Source organism: Haemorhous mexicanus, chromosome 11 (genome assembly GCF_027477595.1).
Source record: "Haemorhous mexicanus isolate bHaeMex1 chromosome 11, bHaeMex1.pri, whole genome shotgun sequence".
In the NCBI taxonomy this organism is placed as follows: Eukaryota; Metazoa; Chordata; class Aves; order Passeriformes; family Fringillidae; genus Haemorhous; species Haemorhous mexicanus.
This window is the reverse complement of record NC_082351.1, coordinates 19517519-19539075: the sequence shown is the minus strand read 5'-3', so window position 1 is coordinate 19539075 and position 21557 is coordinate 19517519. Positions and strand designations below refer to the sequence as shown.

The 21557-nt window shown below is 48.2% G+C and overlaps 1 protein-coding gene across 5 annotated transcripts in view; it reads left to right on the top strand.

The window, feature by feature from the left end:
• FRMD4B (FERM domain containing 4B) overlaps positions 1–21557 on the top strand; it is a 91389-nt gene that overhangs the window by 34117 nt on the left and 35715 nt on the right. For all 5 annotated transcript variants that reach the window (XM_059856797.1, XM_059856796.1, XM_059856795.1 and 2 more), the window contains exons 4-7: positions 976–1068; positions 4284–4368; positions 15732–15788; positions 16724–16746. In XM_059856797.1, the coding sequence (XP_059712780.1) occupies positions 976–1068; positions 4284–4368; positions 15732–15788; positions 16724–16746 (258 nt within the window). The remainder of the gene's footprint in view (positions 1–975; positions 1069–4283; positions 4369–15731; positions 15789–16723; positions 16747–21557) is intronic.

Genomic DNA, 21557 nt, shown 5'->3' with positions numbered 1-21557 from the left:
TGTTCCATGGCATTAACCCAGAGTCAGCTGGGTTCATTAGCTGCAGGCTCACCTGGTGCTTAGGCTCATCTCTCAGCAGGGCACTGAAATGCTTCCCCACATCTGCTGGCTGCAGGGCCAGCCTGTCTAGAGGAGCTTCAGCTCCCCCAAAAAGCTGGAGCAGAGCTGCTTAGGGCAGTGGGGATGTGGAGCTGTGCACTGAAACAGCCCCTAAATAAACCTCTTGTCTAATGGGAATAACATTGCTTCCTGCTGCTCTCCACTGCCACTTTTTATGCAGCCCTGGATGGAAGGCTCCACCTACAGATCCCATCAGAGCCGTGGTTGGGGCCACCCTGCTGAGGCACATCCCACCTGCGGGTGCAGGAGTGGCCCTGGGGACACCCTGGGGCTCGTGGAGCTGCTGGGAGCTGCTCCCTCTGGGGCCCTGACCCCAGCACTGTGTTATTTTTACCAGCCACTCACATCTTGGGCTATCCCTGGAATATTTTTGCCACATCCTTGTCCTTCACTTGCTGGAAAGTATTTCCCCCAGCTCTTCTGTAAATCCCTTGAGGATACTGTTGGTACTTGGCTTGTTCTTTCCCCCAGAAGAGCTGCCATGAAATTCTTGTGGATGTTTTTGGTTGCTGGCACTGAGTCACGGTGAGGTTTAAAGTGCTGCCAGGGATTATCTGAAAGCTGTTGGCTTCCCCAGAAACTCCAGTGGGATTCCAGAGCCTGCCTGGGTGTATGCAGAGAGCTGGGTGCTTGGAGGGAGTGTGTGGCCTCTGGAGGGCACCCATGGCTCAGCCTTGCAGGGTTAAGGGTTAGGTAAAAAAAAAAAGGAAATCGTTCTATGAGATGTTTGCCTGCCTTGGGGCTGAGGCTTGAACTTTTTAAAGTAACACTTGGAGTAATTGGGAGCACTGAAAAGAACCAATTTCTGTATTTTCCATCCCAGTTTTTAACCTTCTCCCCAACCTGTTTCCATAGAGGTCAGAGTGTCTGGCTGCAGCTGGATCACCGTGTCCTGGACCATGACTTGCCCAAGAAACCAGGGCCAGCAACTTTGTACTTTGCCGTTAGGTGAGTAATTGTTTCCACCGAGCAAACATTGCCACTTGGGTTTATTTATCACCAGGGGGTTTTATTTAAAGGAACTGATTACAGATTTGATAAAGGAAATAAATGTTAAAGCAATGTGTTATTTTTAGAAGGAGATTAGGCCCTGGCTAAGTGCTGCTCTCTTTTGTATGTAACTATGAAATAAAGTAGGTTGGAACCTGCTACTTTTCAAACTCTTATTAGGACGTGATTCCTAGGGTGGGTTTGGGGTTTGTTTTTTGTTTAAAACCTCATGTTTTAAGTATCTTCTTTGCCTGACTTTTCTTTGAATGTGCCAAATTTCAACACAGTTTATTCAAACAATTTTACTTACTTTTTTCCTTCTGTTTACTTAAGGGCTGTCTGTACTTTAAAGGGATTGCTGATGGCTGTTTTGCTCACAGCTTAACCAGTCCCCAGGAAAGAATAAAATCCCTGGCAAAATGGTGATTTTGGCCAATGTAATTGCATTGCTTTAGGACTGTTGCTGGCAAAGCTCTGCTGGTTAAGGGCCTGAAAAAACCCCACATCCTACGAAACAGAGCTGTGCTGGCAGAAGAGATCAAGCATCATATTCTTAATATTGTTGGAGTCTTTGTTTTCCTTGCAGTCTGTGAGGGAACGTGAGAGCAGACTGACCTCATTTGCTTTTCAGATCTGGGTAAATTTATGCCTGGTCTGCTTAATTATTTGAAGCACTTCCAAAGCAGAGCCTCTTGTGTAGCTGGGTCAGTTTGCATTGGTGCCTCCCCACTGGTCACCAGGGGAATGGGACAAACAAGTGGCACTTTGTTCTGCCTGAATACGTGCTGGGGTGTGATGGTGTGCAGAGCTCCTCTTCCACACTTAGCAGAAAGAAAAAGCTCCATTTATAAAGGGGTGATGAGCTCTTCACTGTGATTACAGTGTTGGATCAGGATCTGGGAGGCCAAAACCTGTGGCTGCCCAAGAAAGCTGTGAAGGCAGTCCTAAAGCTTGAGCATTCTTCTGGTTGGAATTTATGCTGTTTGCTCATGGTGTTCATTTTGGCCCTCTCTGTTGCAAGATGGTCCTCAAGAGGACAGGGTGTGCAGAGACTTGGGCAGGAGTTAATGTGTGAGGAGTGGGCTTGGAAAAATCAACTTTCAGAAGGGAATTTTAAGCCTGACTACTCTGGGGTCATGAGATCCAAAAGGGATAACCAAGGACGTGGCAGTGAGATACAGAGAAGGAGGAGGGAGATACAGAAATAATTAGCACTACAGAAACTCCCTGATCCATACAAAATAGATGTTCCAGCAGAAAAGCCACTTCAAAACCTGCAGTTTCCAGCTGCATTACTGGAAATTGAGGAATCTCCAGATCCTGGTTTTTCTTAATTTCTTCTCATCCCTGAACTTTTGCTGTTCAATAAGGAAATGTGATAATTCTCTGAGATTTTAATTATTGCCAGCTGGCATAAACTCAGTCCAATCACAGAGGTTTTGGGATGGCACACTCAGCTCAAGGGCTCTGTGATGCAGATAGAGGACTTTCAGAAATGTCATTTTAGTTTCAAGAACGCTGACAGCACTGAAAGTAGAAGCAGAATGTGCACTTTATGGTGCTCCCAAATGTGCCTGAACATCCTTATCTCTGTGGTCCAGTGTTCCCCATCTGTACTGGGGTGATAAGAAGGTACAGCTTGTACCATGGGGGAAATGGAGCACAGGGACACAGCTGGGATTGGGGCAGTGCCTCCCTGTGCCCTCACCCTAAATCCACAGAGCCCACAGCTTCCTGCTTTGTGCCAGGAGTGACTGGGAGCAGCCTCTCTTCAGAACCAGAACTGTCCTGCTTCTGAGGGTAAGTCAGCCACACCTGACCCTGGCTGAAAGAAACTGGAAGTGCAGATGAGGTCATTAGCTGAGGAAAATCACTTCAGTGTGCAGTGAAGGCTTTAGCAGGCTGAGGAAGGTCCACTCTGGGAAGGGCTGATCTGGCAGCAGGTTGAGAAAGGATGAAGAGTGTGGGTCCTGCCCTCTGCTCTGCATTTCTGAAGAGAAACACTCAAGGGTATTTAAAGTAAAATTTAGAAAAGCTGTTGGGGGAAAAAAATATATCAGGTGAGATCAAGAGAAGGTGGAAATACCTGTGGCTTGTAGAGTTCATGAGGAAAGGTGAGTCATGGAAATGTAGAACAGCTTTTCAGATGTCTGGGGCAGGCTGCTGGGCTGCCCCTTGGACAGGCTGCATGCCTGTGAAATGGGTAAATTATCTGCAGAGGCATTCTGGAGAGTGCTTTAACATTAATTCGATGGAACACGCTGCAGGAATGTGAAATATTAAAGCAATTACTATTTAATGTCTCACTTTCCTGAAGTCACAGCATAAACACTGCAAGCATTCCTGACACCTGTGGCAGGTCCCAGCTTCACTGCTCCCTGGCACGTGCTCTGTGCTGCTGCTGGGGGCTTGTTCCAGTGTCCCACAAATCATCCATGCCAAGATGGTCATCAGTCAGAATTCAGGGGATGGAGCTTGAGGAGCTTGCCAGGAGCCTCAAAGGCAGCACAGGGCTGTGGGAGAGATTGGTCTGGCATTGACCCTGCCCTGTGTGGGTCATCCAGCCCCCCTGCTCTCTAGGACAGGACATTGGGAAGCCCAGGGGTGATCTGCATTGCTGAGGAACTGGTGGTCCTCAGCAATGCAGATCTTTGCTTGGCTGGAAGAAAGTTGTGTCTCCTGCCTAGCATTTAGTGGGAGCATCTGGACTTGGAGTGAAGTTAGGGGTTTTTACTGACATCTCTGCTCTCCTGGAGGGAAGGTGGTCCTGCAGGGCTGCCAGCACCCCCAGGGCTGTTCTCCAGCAGAATGTTGGACTGGCTTCCCCACCTGCAACATGTTTGGAGTGGCTTTTTCCACTGCTGTGACTTTTCCTGCAGAGGAGAGATGGGCTTTTCTCCTGTAGCATTCAACAGGGTTTTCATCTAATTTGAAAAGTCATCAGATATCCAGGATCTATTGAACCAGGAGTCCCTGTTCCCTGTGTGCTGTCAGGCTGTGATTTCTGCTTGTTCCCTCCTAAAAGGCAGGAAATTAAGTGCAGTAGCTCATAGTTCCTCTGTGCTATTTTATTGCCAGAGAACAAAACACTGAGGAAATAAAATTACTTGGGAGGAAGATGAAACCTATTCAAGAGAGTAACTCATGTTCTTGGTTCTTTTTTTAATTTTCAGGTTCTACATTGAAAGCATTTCCTTTCTCAAGGACAAAACTACAGTGGAGCTGTTTTTTCTGAATGCCAAGTCCTGTGTACACCAGGTAAGACTTGGAGTTTCTTGTGCATCTTTCTTCCATCATTCTTTTGGCACATTCTCAGTCCTGAGAACTTGGTAGCAGCTGTGTCTGATTTCTAGAACTAATTGAAGTATTGAGATCTCAGCATGCTGACTCTCTCCTTGCCTTGAATGCTGATGCTTCATGCACATGAATGAGGCTGATGATGGTTTCCCAGTCCTGCTGTGTGCTCAGTGCTCTACAATGAGTCTGAAATACTCAAAAGCTTTTAAGTTACTTGAAATCTGGGCTGTAACTTTCCAGGTAGGCTCTGCTCAGTGGCACATCCTCCTGCAGTCTGCATAGCAAACATTCAGTGCAAGTGTCTCTTTACTGACTTTGAATCAAACTTGTCTTAGGAAGAAAAGGCCTGTGAGGAAGGTCCTGTGTTGTGCATTTGGTCCCTAATTCCTTTACTTCCTGCCTTAGTTCAGTGAGATAGTAAAGTAACAGTAAATAGTAATAGCAAATCCTACAAAGTAGCAATCACAACCAGCTGTTGGAATATTTTCTGTATTTACTTTCTGGTTGAAAAGCTTCCACTATTTTCTTAAAATATTCAGATTGGTAAAATATATGTTTTTAAAAGGCACATCAGGATGTGGTAATGAAAATCTTAAAGAAAAAGGTTGATTTGCTGCAGGTACTCTTGGTCTGGAATAAGAGTGGTGTGACAGCCAACTTTGCTGTGCCCCTACACGCAGCTGCTGTTCAGTGAACTTTACTCTGATGCTTCTGGGATTTTCCAGTTAATGTCAAGCTCTGGTGCCTTTTGTTTTCACTCATGGTTCAATCAGTCAGAGAGGGTCACTTGGTTCTTACAACCTTTCCTTGGGACACAATCCTGTATCAGTAACTGGTGGTGGAGCTCAGTGTAGCCAGCCAAAGCTTTCACCTTCAATATGCTTCAGATTTTGGAGGATTCTTATTCAGGGTCCAGTGTCCATTGTTTTATGAAAGCATATAGAAACCTGGAAGTGGTTGATGGCAGAGCTGTGACTGTGCTTTGTACAGGAATTGCTTTCTGGAAGAGTGAAGGAAATGGGTGCATCTTTACAACGTGCTGAAGTTTGAAAGATGCTCGAAGAACTTGGGGCCTCACTGGTTATGGTTATTAAAAAGCAAGTCTCCATTTGACATATCTGCCACTTAAAATGAAGGGTCTTGGCAACTTGTAGCCATCCTTAAATTGCTCCTTAACTGGAGCAGTTTAACAAGACAGCACAAATAATTTTGGAATTGGAAAATGGGTCTGGTTTTGGATGGAATGTGGAAAATGCCACTGCTGTTGAAACAAACCCTACCCAATATTAACACACTTGGGTGCCACTGTATGTGTTTGTGTATGTATAAAGCATATCAGAAAGCAAAGGAGAAGAGAAGCATAAAAAAAGTTTGAAGGCAGGCTGGCTCTTTTATTTTTCCCTATGGCTTGCAAAGTGTGTGCTCTAATTGTAGCAACCCAAAGTGTGGCATCCCTGTTCCTGCAAGCAAAACTGCCAGAAGCAGGAGTGTCTGTTGTGTCCAGTTTCTGTGGGCAGCAGAGGGATGAGGATGAGGAGCATCACTTCCTCCTGAGAGGAGGATCTCTGGGCAGCTCCAGGTGATTCAGCACACAGGGAAAGCTGGGGAGGCCTGGCTCTGCCTGCAGCCCTCTCTGTGCTGGCAGTTTCACAGCCCAGTCAAGCCTCTGGCTCCTTCAGCAGGAGCCAGTTCATCTGCTCTCAAGTAGCTTTTAATCTTCCAATTAACTCTTGTAAAAATATTCTGTTCTACGTGACAAACTTGGGGTCAGTCTCCAGGCTTCAGGTAGTCCTGAAGGGCACATGGGGCCAATCCTGATCCTGAGCCCCTGGGATGGGGACAGGAGGATGCACAAAGGTCCCTCAGATGTGTTCTCACAGCCTGTCCTCTCCCCTGGTGCTGCTGGCTCCTTTGTGGGGCAGGGAAGGAGCCAGGGGATGTCTGAACAGGAGCACCCCCAGCTCCATGAGGGAAGTGGCTGATGCTCACTGATGACAGCCAGGAATATTCCCTGGCATTTCTAAGTCCTTAATCCAGCTCCCAGAGGTTAGACTGCCTCAGCTTGGCTTTTTGTTTTTGCCTTTTTCCCCTTCCTTTCCTTTCCTTGTTGTATTCCTGGAGTGAGGAAACCCCAGTGTGTCAAAAAGCAGGAGCCCACACCCAGCCCGTGTGCTCAGAGCTCCCAGGGCACAGGCAGTGCCAGAGGATGCCCTGCCAGGGCAATATCCTGACCTGGATCTCTGCAGGAAGCCTGTGCTCTGTGTGGGCCAGGAATGTGGTTTGGGATAGGTGCTGCAATACCTGGGCTGTGCTAAGGCCTGTGGGGATAAGATTGCTTAAAAGTCAGTCGTGTTTCTTTGCTTTCACAGAGGTGTTTCCAAAGTTTTCACTGCAGCTTTTCCCCATGGGGGAAACCCAAATCCAGGGTGGTGCAAGTGCCTGATGCTTGAGTGCTCTTGTGACATTCCTGAGCCCTGGCATGTGTTGACAGCACAGCACTGTGGGTACCTGTGCTCCCTTGGCTTCTGTCTTCAGGGGACAGGGATGTTTTTCTGAGCAGGGAGGGGGGGTGATGCTGCCCTGCATGTGCCATGGGCATGCCAGTGCTCCTGCTGGCACGTGGGCACACCAGGAGAGCCAGACAAAGGCTTGGGCAAGCACAGCCAGCAGAATGGCAAAGCTCTGTGCCAGCCCTTCCCGTGGAGGGGGTTTATCCTTGGCTTACAAGGTGCAGAGGCTGCATCAGAAATGTATTTACAGTATTCTTTGAGATGTCTGTGTGTGAAATCCTGTAAGGGGGTGTTTCTAATCAAAGAGAATGGAATCTCCCTAAGGAAGTCCAGCACCTCTGGGGTCAGGCTGAAGCTGCTGGGCAGCATGTGCTGGCTGTCTTGTAACAGTTGAGTAAAAATTTAGGGTAAATACTATAGCATGTTATATTCTTGGTTACATAATATATTACAAAATATGATTATGAGTAATAAATAATGAAATCAAAACCTGCATGACAGCTCTGAAAAGGGTGAAGGCTTGCTTGGTGTTCTGCAGTGCACAGCCATGATTCTCTTCCTCACCTTTCAACCCCACATTCCTTCTTGCAAATCTCTGATCCTTTCTGCAAATCAGGTACTGCTTTACCCTGCCAGGACTTGGAGGAATCTGGGCCTTGTGCATTTTGCAATCTCTGTAGACATTTTGGCAAGGAAGGGACAAGATAGACAAAAAAATCTCAGCTGCCAAAAATGTATTTCTTTCTGCTCCCCACCCACTCCCCCACCTCTGTGCTCCTCTGTACAGTCAAAGCTCCTTTGTGCCTCTGGGACCTTTGCTGGCACGTGCCAGGTTCGTGCATCCTCTGTGACCTGTGCTGTTCTCTGTGCAGTCTTCTCTGCCTGTGGGAAGCTGGGAGAGACCCCTTTGCTTGAGGCACAAGAGGGCTGAGACCTCATTTTTACTTTTGTGAGGCCTCCTTTGCATGTGAACAGAACACAGCTTGTGCTGGTGCACTTGGTGCCCCCTCACTGCACAGACCCTGGCATCCAGCTGAGACAGCAAATGCTGCCAGAGCTCTCACCCTGCCCTCCTGCCATCTCAAGCTCCCCTGCTCTGGTGCTGCAGTCCCCAGGCCCTCTCAGTGCTGTGTGGTCCCAGCAGCTGCCTGGCTCCCGCTCTCCAGCATCCACGCTCTTGGAGCTTGGAGAAGTCACATCCATTGCCAGGAACAGCTTGGACCACCGAGCAGGAGGTGGGAGCTGGTGATAATTATATATCCAGGTCTCTGGAAGTGCTTTCCAGTGACTTGGTTAAAAACTCGTTTATCCACATGCATTTTGGGAGAATGCAAAGTCTGGAGTTGCTTTGTGTACATCTGGGCTCTCATTTCTTACTGCCTCTCTTCCAAGGCTTTGAGTATTGCTGCCTGAGAACCTGTAGTGGTGACAACTTCAGTTTAAAAGCCTTCTCACCCATCATTGACTTCAAGAAGCTGGGTTAAGATTTATAGCTGTCTGAAACCTGCTGTACAGCTGGAATTTAGGAGAGTGGCAGCCTGGTGCAGTGGGTATCTGAAATGGATGTGTTTGCACAGGGAGCTCTGTAAGGTGCTCAGTGTGTTATTGCACAGCCCGTGACCATAGCTGGGATGCTTGCAGGGAGGTGGGTCAGAACTGGTCACGCACATGCTGGTGATAAATTTGGAAAGATAAATTAGTCTTTTCTTCTTTTGAAACAGCCAAGTTTGGAAAAATAACACCCTACTTGGCTAGCAAAGCACTGTCAAGTTTATTATGCATTAGGGCTAACCTCCATATAGCTCTGCAGCCATACAGCTGAGTCTTTGCCAGGCCTTAAAATATGTTCTGTAAACCAAGATCTTGGTCAAGTTGGCTGTGTTCCCCATTTCCTCTGTATCTCTGGGTGTTGGGGGGTTTATTTAAATTCCCATTTGTTTCAAGGACTTGTAAGAATTGCTTTAAAAAAGGGGAAAAAAGGGAAAAGTCAAAGGAAATACAAGTTTTCAGAGGAGTCTGTGATAGCTCCATGAACAGCAATGCTTGTGAGCACTTGGCAGCCTGGAGACCAGTGCTTACCAAGAAGAGCTGTTGAAACAGACCCCTGGTGTGAGCAGAAAGTCTGGCTGGTCCCCAGCTCCTGGGGAGCGAAGTGCTCATATATCAGAGAGCTCTCGAAAGTTTTATAATGGATATTTCCTAATTCTCCCCCACCTCCAGGGAGAGGGGAACGTTCCCATGTAGCCTTGTAACACAGTGTAGTCTGATCCTAGCCAGGGCTGTTAAACACCCTCTGTCCATTGCCTGAGTTGGCTGTTCTGCTCCCAAGGACAGCACCTGTGAAGCCCAGGTTGAGGTGCAGCAGGAGCAGTTGGCTTTTTGCTCTTCCAGGACTGTTCTCTCCTGTGCATTCTGCCATGGCAGCCACCTCCATGGACCAGCCTTCATGTCAGCAGATGAGGAGGATGGAGTCTGTGAATAAAATACAGGAGGGGAGGCAGGACTTCATGCTGATGTAGTTTGGCAGATCTCCATGGGCCCCCCACTCTGTACCCCCAGAGACCTCACATGGGGCTGTGCTGCTTTGGGGAGGGCCTTGGCCATGGTGGGGACAGTCCAGGGCCTCCTGAGAGTGCTGAGGTTGATCCAAGTCCTGCTGTGAAGGGTGCCCCAGGGACCTGTGAGGCTCTTGGGGAGGTGCAGGTTGTGGCCCAGCTGCGCTGGCCCATTGCAGATGAAGATTCAGTTGATTTGCAGCCAGAGTTCTGTTCCTCACATCTCTGGATGTAGTCACCTCCTCCTGGGCCTGACAACTGGGTTAATTGCCATGAAGAGTCCTGCACCTTTGATGTCCTGGCCACAGAGCAAAGATGCTGTGACAGCTCAGCCAGTTCTGTTGTTGTGTGTGTTGATATCTCACCGTGATGGTGGGGTAGGAAAGCAAAAGGCTGTGATTATATGCTAAGGTTAATGACACTTGCTATGTACCCTGGCTGGCAAACCAGGGAAGTCTTTATGCTTTTCCCCATTCTCTGCTTTTACTCTTGTAATAATGAGAAGAAGGCAGCAGTAAATGTGTTCCTGTTGCACTGAGCAGGTGAGTCCTGGAGTAGCTGCTCCTGTCCCTGGAGTTTCATCTAAGCATTGGCTGAGGCACAAAAGGCAGAGGGAAATGGATGAGAGTGGCTGGCAGAGACAGCAAAATAAAGGGTGTAACAGGGAAACTTGAAGCTGTCCCTTACCACGAGGCACTAACAGCTTTTATTTTTGAGCTGGGTTGGCCTCAGCCCCTGAGGTGGGGAGCAGCAGGTCTGGCCAGGGAAGAGCTGCATCAGCCTCTGCACATGCACTGAGCTGTGTTGGGTCTCAGCCTGTGCTCCCTTGTGCTTGGTGTGAAGGGCTGTGGGGTTCCATGCATGAAATAGAAGCTATCATGGGCCATCCAAATGCTGTGAAGCAGCTGTGAGGCTTTCTGAGCCACCCAGGCTGTGGGGGAAATGCAGCACAAGTGGAAATCTGAAGTGTTTCTCTGAGGAAGGACAGGAGGAGCAGACTGCCATTTGCTCCTATAGCAGCTCGTATTCTGCTGCTTTTGTGCTTTGCTTTACCTCCCTGAGGTGCTGGAGGCAGACACTTGCTTTGCTGTGCTTTTTCTCAGCTCAGTTTCTGTCCTTGGGAGCTGAGTCCCAGCTCAGGTGCTCAGCCAAGCCTGGTGCAGCTGATGCAGGAGGGAGCGGGGTGGTGCCTGCAGTGCTCTGCAGGGCAGAGTGAACAGCAGGTGACACCACCAGGGCTCAGGCATGGGTGTGAGTGCTGGTAATTGGGACAGGCAGTTGAAAGCTGGAGTTACCCGTGTGCTGCCAGTGTTTGTCCCTGTGCAGTAATTAATTCCCCAGCACAGCCACCCCGGCAGGGCGAGTGACAGGATCTGCCTGACCCAGTTCTTCCTGCACAGCTCGTGTGGTGGAACAGGTTGTGGCCAACACCCACTGCCCTCCCCAGCCTGTCAAAAAAAAGCCTTAAACACTGAAAAGCTGCTAAGCTTTCTGCCCTGCTGGGACGTGCCAGCCCATCTCTCTGGCTGCCAGGACACAGAGCAGGGATTCTGCATCCCTGGTGGGAATCCCCTCGCTGCTGGATCAGGGCACGGGGTGCTGGCAGTGCTTTGTTCACTTGTGCTGGGTCCACACCCAGCTAATTGCCTGCCTCGGTTTGAACGTCTTGGAGACGTTTGGGTCCTTTCTTTCCCTCTGACTAATTGCACCCTCCTTTCAGCTTCTTTTAAATCACCTTTCCGTAATCACTGGTAATTATATTCAGTCTTGTGGCTGTCTCGAGGCTATTCAATCATGGTGTGTGCATTTTTGGGGGTGTCTTTGGCTAACACAAATTTTTAAGGAATTAGTTTGAGGGAACAAGTGTGTTGGTATCTCAGTTCTTAAAGCTGCAGGTGAAATGATTTTGTTGTCAGCCTTTAACCTCTGGAGGTTATATGAGGTTCGAACAAACCATGTCCATTTCCACTTGTTGCTCTGGCTCTAAAGAGTTAAACATGACAGCTCCTGCGTGTGCATATTTTTTAAAATCTGCTTTAATCTGAGTTTACAGCCTAAAGATTTGCTTAACACAGTTAATGCTCATCTGACTATCATCACTCTTGATCTGAGTTTTTATCAGGATTTCAGACTTGTATCTCTACGGCAGTAAATTCCGGTGTTGTTGCTGTGTCTAATGAGGGTTCAGTGCTCTATTCATGACCAAGCTTGTGATTTTTATCACATTCTATGTCTGTGCAGCAAGACTTGAGCTCCTATCTGAACTGGGGGCTAAATTCTGCCCATGGGCACTGAAGGTTGAGTTGGTCTTAACCAGATGCTGAGATAGTGATGTACTCCTCCTCTACAGTAATTCCCAACCAGTCTGGACACCTGCTGCAGCCTTTTATTACTCTGATGTTTATCAGGATGACAAAAGCCACCACCTGAATCTGCTGGACCAAGTTCAGTGTTTAGACAAGCCAGTGGTCTCCTGGCTGACTGTATCTCACTGGTTGAAATGATCAGCCCTGTGCAAACTCTAATTGAAAAATATCAGTTTCATCCCCTCCCTGGAGCTGCAGTCACCGGTCTGTTTAAACTCATTTACATCTCAAATGTAGAAGAGTCAGATTCCATTACCTGAATGACATACATCTGCTTAACCTCGTGCAGGTGACCTTGTTCCCACTTGGATAAATTTAGGAAAACTTTCCACCTTCATCTTCAACATGTGGTCATGGGAGCACTGGCTGCCCTGGCTCTCAGGGCCCCCCACTTGCTCACTGAAGTCTGTGCTGGAATTACCCTGGCAATGGCAGGCAATGCAAATTAATCTTCTTACAGTCATTTTCCTCATCTATTTTTGAAATCTGACCTTGCTGATAAAGCAATACTAAGACAGAAACCCCCATCTGCCAACCTCCAGGCTGAAGGATGATTATAAAATCAAAATATTGCCTGAGTGGGAAGAGTCATGGTCCTGCACTTCAGAACAGCACATAGCACTGTCTGGATTTGTGTCAAGCCAAGGGCTGTCCAAACTCCATGACAGCCCAGGGCAGAGCTGGATTACATTACAGCAATGGCCAATCAGTGAGCCAGATGGCAAATAATGTTACATTATGATGAAAAAAGTACTTCCAGGCTCAGAGGGAATTGTCCAAGACACTGTCACTTGGAGAGCATTAGTCTGTCAAATACGGGCTGAGCTGGGCTTTGGCATCCTTTGCTTCAAATCCTTGCTCTGCTGCTTAGCTACTGCAGGACTTCAGGGCAGCCCCTTCACTTCCCTTTCTGTGATCTTTAATCCCTTTAAAGGGTGGGTTGTTTTTTGGGTTGGTTTTTTTGTTTGTTTGTTTGTTTGTTTTTTCCTCCTGAGCCTTGTTTAGAGTGGCCCAGTCTCCTGCCACTGTTACTGTGTGGTGACAATAACTGTGTGGGCAATAACTAGGGCTGGTCCACCCTGTTCTGAGGTTTGCAGCAGCTGGAGAGACATGATGGCAGCCCTGCCCCTGGGGTGATCTATTTATCCCCTTGCTTGGTCAAGACACCTGCAACATCTTCAAGAGGACAAGTTAGGGAGGATCCTCTTGCCTCTTCACTCTTTACAGCATCTAAGCCAAATGTGTTTGAAACTGAGGGCACTGGCACAGCAAATGCCTCACTCTGAAAGCAAAGATTGAAACTTCCTCACCTGAGAAGCCAGTCCCCCTGTGTGCTCTCCTTGGTCTCCTAAAACCCTAAATGAAGTGGTTTGTGGCATCACTGCTAACACTTGTGGCCATGCCATAGCAGCCAGTAAAGTGACCAGAGTTTCTTAAGGCCAGTGTCTAGGAAAAAGCAAACACAGAGCAGCCTCATAATTACTCTTGCTAATTAGTTAATGGCTGTGAGGTGCTTTGAAGATGAAAAGTGAGGAGGTGCTTGGTTATTAAGTCCCAAACACCCCTGTAAGGCCAGCAGCAGCTCTTGCTGTGGGTCAGACTGTGTGAGACTCTGCTGCAGCAGCTCATCGAGTACTGCTGAGCTTATCTGGGAGTCAGCAATAAATCAAGAGGGCTTTGGAGAGTTAAATCTCCTCGAGTTTCTTGTAGGCTTAAAAGGCAATGAGCCCCATGTAGCTGACTCTGCCTTGGGGCAGGGCAATGGTCTTGGTGAGCTTTTAAAGCCCCTTCTATCCTTGTTTTCCCTGATTTTGTGATCCAGGGCAGCTTTGCTGAGCCAGATCTCACCTGTCCTGCTGAGCTGAGGTTCCCTGTGATGACATTTTCTCATATCTGTGTTCTTTGTCTGCTGGTGAAGGACACCATGGTGCTGGGGTGACCTGATCTCCTGTAATCCTCTCACCACCACAGCTGGCATCAGAGGTTGCTTGGGCAGATGCAATTCAAGCTTTCAAAAAGCCAGCTCAGATGTGCATGACAAAGACTAACCTGATACAGACCTGGAAGTAACAAAGTGCCTTAAAATTGCACCTACGTGAAGAGTTTTTGGGCTGCAATCTTGCCTCTTTTCTTAAGCACCAGCATGAAAGAGATCTGAAGGAAGGATGCACTTCAAGCTATTTTTTTTTTCCTCTGAACTTCTGATGTGCCCCTCCTCTTCTTCTAATAAAATATGTCTGGGAATGCTTTGGGGGCTACTCCTGCATAGCTGGTGCCACACCTGTTGGGAAGGGGAAATTCCTCTTGGTCTGCCTGTCAGAGAAGCCTGGGGGAGTGCTGCTGCTGGAATGTTTTACTGACAAAGCTGGCAAAAACACTTCCTTTCCATGAAAATTGAATTATTTGTTTGTTCAACTTTTGAATTTAGTCTCTGCGGGCCAGACCTGCAGCTGTGGTAAATTAGCTCAGCTCCAGATGTGCCCTAATATATTTTGAGATGTCATTTCCCTGTATCTGTATGTAATTCTGTAGATCTTGCTGTTGCCCTGGTTTTGGCATTATTTCAGCTTTTGGTCTGCTTTGTCTCCTCATTCATCCAACAGATCCTGGGGGCTAAGGATGTGTTGGGATCTCAGTGATTTGAGGCAGGCATCATGTCCACTATCTGCATTTGCAGAAGGTCAATAAGAAAAATCTGTGTTCCTGGGCTGCTCCATAGGCTCAGTTTTGTGCTTTGCCCACTGTTTGCAGGATGCAGAAGGAGTAAAGAGTGCAACTGTCAGTGCATCTCCTTTGCTCTTCAGTGTCACTGCTGGTCCCAGAGTAGAACCAAGGCCAGGGGTTTTCTTGGTAAGAAACTAACCTGGAAAGCTTGTAGTTAAGCTTGTAAGCAGGAGGAAGAAAAAGGATCCTCGTGTAATTTTGATGCTTTGGCACCTGTGGAGTTTCTGAGTACACAGTGTAGGACAAGGCTGGTTCTGGGGTGGGCTCAAGACACAGGAGATTTTCAGCATGGGGTCCATGCATTTTTTTTCTGAACGTGGCTCTAGAGCTCCAGTGGACTTAGAGGAAACAAAAGCTGTAGGATGCAGACTGAGCAGGACAAAGGACTCAGTTATGCTGCCCTTGTGATTAATCAGTATGGTTTAGCATCAGGGGGCTGTGTACCACAATCACAACAAACAGGCAATGGCCCTAAAACTGTAAGCAGTACTGAGAAATGGATGCAATTCCTTGGTTTTCTCCTGGCTGGGTCAGGGCTATCCCTGTGGATAGATGCACCCAAACTCAGCTTCTGTGCTCTGGAGAGCACAGAAATGAGCTGGGAAATAAATACTTTTCTTGCAGATGTCAGGGGTTTAGATCTTGTCAAATATTGCTCTTTGTGGAGCTGCTATGTGGTCCTGGGTGCCATCCAACCATGTATCTGCTGTGCCCCATCCCTGCAAGTGTTGAATGCCAGGACATGGAGTAACCTGGTGTGGTGGAAGGTGTCCCTGCCCCGGGCAGGGGGCTCGGGACGGTTGTTAAGGTCCCAAACACAACCAGTCTCTGATTCCAACCCAAAGCTGTCTGATCCTGTGACCTGTGCACCTCACCCTGAGGACTGGGCGTGCATTCACATCCCTCGGTTGCTGCACGGCAAATTTGGGCTGGCAGCGTGCGGGACCGCGTCCCGCTGAGCTCGGGCGCAGCACCACGGGGCAGCATCCCGTGAAATGCAGCAAGAGCCGCGTTTGTTCGGAGGGCAGGGCTCGGGCTGGGGAGGACGGGCTGTGCGGCGGTGGCAGCGGGGGACACGGGGCGGGAGCGCCGCTCCGGCAGCGCCGCCTCCGCCGTGCCCCCTCCCTCTGCCCCGGCCCCGCTCACGCTCTGCTCTCTCCCCGGAACAGGGGCACATCGAGGTGGACAGCGAGACCGTCTTCAAGTTGGCCGCCTTGGTGCTCCAGGTGAGTGTCTCCCCCCGGCTCGGTTTGGCTCAGGGTATTCCCTTTCCCGGAGTTTTTCCCCGCTCCGTACGGAGCCCCCGCAGGGCTGTTTGTGGTCTCCGCGGCTGGGGAGCTCAGAGGAAGCTGGAACGCATAGGAGTTCTTTTTGAAATATTTGTTTGAGGAGTTTTAAATTGAAAGAGTAAAAGCTAATCAAGGGAAGTAATTTATCTGGGCAGGTTTCCATTCAATTTATCACTTAACCCTAATTTAAATACATTCCAGAGATCTGGGAAGAAAAGTGTAAATATTGTAGCTAAATCAGCTGTATTATGCCTGTGAATCTTCTTTTCTGGCCATATGGTTTTGATACCTCTGTTATGTTAAAATATACAGTGTCAGTTTTCCCTCTCATTAATCTAGTTTTGTTCTACTGAGACTTAAACTCCAGTTATTTACCATTTTCTATGAAATAAAATTCTACCTTTAAAAAATCAGGGGTTTTCCCCCATTGCATTGTCACTGACAAAGTGCCACAGCAAAGCTGCAGCAGCAGCAGCTTGGTCTGCCTGAACAGTTGTTTTCATCTCGAGTGAGCACAATTCCTCCCAACTGCTGACCTGACTGTACAGCCAACCTTTGCCTGGATGGGAGAGGAGGGAGAATTGTATTTCACTTCTTGTGCAGTAAAAGCGACATTTGATTTGCAATGTGAAACTCATCCCCCTTTTGGAAGCAGTTTTATTTGTGCTGTGGGTGGATTGTCTACAGCTGGGAGTACGAGGGGCCAAGTCCAGCTCTTGAGCACATGCAGGCAGGCTCTGTGTTTGCAGGGAGTGTGGTGGGGGTCAGGATCTGCCTGCAGAGCTGTGGGAGGGGGGAAGTGAACAATGCTGGGAAAACCGAGGGTTTTGAGGAGATCATGTTTTAATTCTGTCACTGTTTTTCAATTGTAGGAAGCTAAAGGGGACTATTCCAGGTAATAACATTTTCCTTTCTAATACTGGTGTGCTTGATGGATGTGTTTTTCTGTGTTGGCATTGTATTGCAAACAATCACAAATGGGGGTAAAGTCCAGCTGCGAGCAGTGCCCGAAGAAAGTGAAATGTGCTGCTGGGCTGGATAAAATCTGAGTCTGCAGGGTGAGTAACTCCTTTTGTGAGCAAGCTCTGAGTCAAAACAGTGTTTGAGGCCACCATGCTGTGCTCCCCTCCCAAGTGTCGGTGCCGCAGTGGGAGAAGGGGAGAGCTCCCACACTTCCCTGCTGGGAAAACCTGTGCTTTGCCAAACTTTTGCCAAGCAAACCACTGCCTGTGCTTCTGCTGAGCTGTGTTTGGGTCCATGTGGGTGACCTTGCCCACAGCCCTGCCCGTGCAGGGGCGGCGCGTGCAGGGACAGCCACCAGCTGCCCTGGGATCAATGAGCCATGTTCTCCTGCAGCTGCCCCGGGGCCTCTCCCTCCCCACACTTGACCCAACAGTTGTGTTCTGCTGATGTGAGACCCCCCTGCTCTGCTTGAGCTGCTTAAAGCTGCATCATCAGGTCTGGCTTCCCCTTGGAGGTGCTGCTTACCCAGCTCTGATTGTGATAAGAGGCTGTGGGGAGCAGGTGGGGTCACCTGGACCTGCTGGAGCCACGGGGAAAGACCTTCCATTAGAAGCAGCTCATTGAGCAAATAGAGATTCAGAAGATTGGCTTTGGTCACGTTAATATTTTACTGCTTGCTGAGTTTCCATATGGGGGGAGAGGTGTGCTTTATGCTTTAGCTACCACAGATTTGGAGAGTGTTCAGTGCAGACCTGTCTGCCCAAATGCAGGGAGCAAGTCACGTTTGACTGCCACAGTGACTCTGCTTCCCCTTGAGGGGGCAGTTGTCAAGTAAATGCCAGTGCCAGTCCCTAGACCCCTTCCCTTCAAAGGCCTGTCTGTTCTCTGCCAAGGACACGCTCTGAAGTCCATCAAACCTCCTCCTCCTGTTTGCTGGCATGCTGTCACACCTGCAGGGAGAAAAAAGGTGTCTTTGATCAGCTGGGTGGGCTGGCTGTACAGACCATTTCTGTTCCTGTTCATGCTGTAGACCTGCTCTGTGACCCCCAGTATACTGCTTATACCTGCAGTATGCTGCATTTTTCTCTAGAAAGACTCCTTATCTTACCTGATCTCTACAGGGACGCCCTAAGCTTAGCTCAGTTAGGCACAGATAACCAGAAAATCACTGCTGACTCCACAATAAGTAACTTGTTAAGCTGTAGCAACTGGTGGCACAATTTTCTTGATTCTCAAGAGCAGGGGTTAATATTAGAAACCACCTTAGTGGTGAAAAGCTCCCTTATGTGGTTTAAACTTAACACAGCCTCCTTATCATTTGCCATAAATAGGTTTGTAAGTATGTCTTCACGAGCCCAGGAACTGTCTGTGGCTGTTTTCCATGGACATGTTGCAAGGAGTTGATTGCCCGTGGTTACCTTCAGAAGTATTTAAAGAAAATTGTAGGGAAGAGCACTCTGCTACAAGACTGATTTTCAAATGCAGCCAAGAGTTGCATGGAAATAGCTGCAGCAATTGTTCCCTCTGTTAAACTGAACATATGTTATGCCCCTGTGGCAAATGAACACAGCCAGCTGTCCCAGGCCCAGTGAGCACACCAGGAGTGAAGGAATTCCATGTCACATATCACAAGTGGTCCTTTGGGCCAGTGCTGATAAAGCCCTGGCTTAATTACCAGCATATCTTAACGAGGATGCTGAAGGACTGGCCTCTGCTGCACAGTCTGCTGTGCTGCACAGACTGTGTCCCTGTGCAGTGGGATCTGCCTCCCTTTGCAGTGCCTTGAGTTTGGAGTGTTCTCTGCTCGCTGTCATCTGGACTTTCTGCTTTGAATCACCTTCTGGAATGTGGCTCTTGCACCACCTCAGCTGCCGTGAGAATGTGCAGGTTGATTTTTTTGATCCTGGATTAGTGCTGAATGAACACGGGTGAATACAGGAATTGCCTGAAGTCCTGGAGATTAGCTCTGTGGAAGTGAGGATTGGGCCAGTCCAGGCAATGCTGGGGATCTCTTCCTGTCTGATTTTTTTTCACACACATCCTCTAGGCAGATTTTCCATGGGGACACATCCTGTGGTGGGGTCACCATGTGGCATTCCCAGTGACGTCAGCTCCGTACCAGGGCCCGAACACGGCACACTCCTGGGGTTCTACAGGAGCCTCTTTCCCAATCCTGTGCTCAAATTCCCAGATAACACCCTGGTGGCAGGGAGCAGCAGCCTGCTGAGAAACACCCTCCCCTGCCTCATGCTGAGTGGGTGAGCGCATTCCTTGGAAATCTGTTTCTTTTCAGTGAGCAAACCTGACACGTGGGCGCTTGGAGAAAGTTAAAAACTTTTGATTTCTGCACCACCAAGGTCACTCTGGAGGGGCTTCACAGTCTGGTAGTGCTGGCAGCATGGGAATAGCAGTGACTCTGGGGTTTGGTCCTTGCAGGTGCTTTGTAGTAGGACCCCAAGGTCCTGAGCTGGGCTCTTCTTACAGGATAGGGGTTTCACAGAATCATGGAATGGTTTGGGTTGGAAGGGATCCTAAAGATCGTTTAGTTTGTGCCTTATTATTTGGGGAGAGACTTTATGTAAGATGATAAACCCAAATCCCACTTTGAGAGAACCCTGGTTTTGAAGACATCTTTATAAAACTAGAGTGCCTGCTTCAAAATTGCACCCCCAGCATGTCCTGGTTTGGACAACTCTAGATTTTCAAAGGCAGCCACTACTGGCTTGGGGACACAGGAGGAATGAGGAGCAGAGGTGGCAGCAGGCCACCATGTACCCATTTCCTTTTCCTGTTTACCCAGCTGATGATCCCGGCCAGGACAATTCCCTGCTGTGCGTGATGATGTCACAGGGATGCTCAGTGAGCTGTCCCTCTCAGAGCAGGACAGTCCTGCATCTCTGCTGTCCCCAGGAGGGCTGGAGGACAGTCCTGCAGCTCTGCTGTCCCCAGGAGGGCTGGGATGCTGCAGATTCCTGCTCCTCTGCCTTCCTGTGCAGCGCTGGGCACGCTTTGCTCAAGAGGAAGGATGTAACAATGGCTCATGTTTGCTTTTCACAACTCATGCGTGGCTTCCAGTTGACTGCTCCTGTGTTTCAGCTGAGTTCCCAGCACTTTTTGCCCAGCTCCTGCAATAGGAACCCCAAGCAAGCATTAGTCATTGATTGGAGTTTTGAAACTCTGCGTGCCTTAATTGCGTTTCTCCACTCTCCTCTTTGCAAATGGAACAGAAAAATCTGCAAGCCTGGTTGTATGAAATCTTGGTTTCTAAACTTTCTGCAAAGCTTTTAGAAAGGTGATGTGATTCAGATTGCAGCTTCTGGCATGGCTCAGTTTTGGGGGAAAAGCATACATATTCTGTTTATTTTAGGACTTCTATTTGAATTTTAAAGAGACAATGTTTTGGCAGTCTGTTAATTATTCATCTTGTAGATTTGCAAAATATAAAGCCTGTCCTCCTTGGGAAATAAATAATTTAGCTGTATTTAGTTTACAAATTAAGCATCTGCCCTCAAAAATCCTGTAAAATATATACTTTTATTTTCCTTTGTAGCTTGATGAGAGAGTTTATAACTGAGAAGTCCTAAATGCTGTCCTGGCACTGGAAAAATGTTTATCAAAATCAGATTAGCTACAGCGACTATATAAGGAAAGCAACTTGGGGAAAAAAAGAAGTTCATTTTCTGACTGGTAATCTTGGACCATATTTTCCCCATTTCCAGGACTGAAACCCAGCCGTGCTCCCTGGAAGTTAATTAAATTGCTGGAGGAGGGCTTCTATTTTCTTTAAATAGCTGACACATTCGTTTTTGATTCTGGCCTGTGGGCTGCAAAGATAACTCCCGACTGGTATAACATAACACAGACAAAATAATGAATTCCTGATAGATGACATGTGCGAGGCACCGGGGTTTATCGTTATGGGGCTGATAAAGGCAGTTTGGAAAAGGGAAAGGTTTGGGTGAGAGAGAGCCCTGAAACTGAGGCTATGGAGTAATTGGTTCAGGAAGTCCTGAATTTTAAAATCCTGCTTGGAAAAAGATGAAGTTCTTGATCTAGGTGCAGAAAGTAGTATTAACAATTTGCTCTTCATTAAGAGTGCTCAGAGTGAGATTTTTGGGTAGTGTTTCATTGGGAAGCTGAATATTTTGCCAGGCAAACTGGAAGATCTCTTGGTAGAAAAGAATGTGGGAAAGGTAATGTGGGCAGTGCTAGAAAATAGCTGTTGGAAAGGAGTTAATAATTGTCTGATAGCAAAGCACCTGCTCACTCTACTGCTAACCCCAAGATTAAGGTACCCTCAGGAACAGGACACACCTGAGGTCTGTTGGAGGTGGCTTGTCCAGCCTGTTTTTGGGAGTTTTGCCAGGTTTGTGACCAAAATTCCAGGTGTGGCCACGCCCAGGACAGGGATTGGAGCAGGAAGACAGGTTTGGGGATGAATTACAAGGGGACATCTCATCTGGCCAGAGCCCAGTCTGGATCCTGTTTCAGCCCCAACTGTTTCCTCACACCTGTGTCAGTGGGTGAGACAAAAGAGCTGGTGGGTCACCAGAGGATTCCCTCTCAGAACACCCATCTGGTGCCTGCAGCAGCACTGTAGTTTAGTTTTGATGTTCTTTTCCATGCAAATACACTTTTTAAATGCCCGTGCACTGATATCCTGAGCCTTTTTGCAGGCTGTGTCTGCCTGGCTGTAAATCAGTGCTCAGCCCTGGCGCTGCCTTGTGCCCCTTGTGCTCCTGG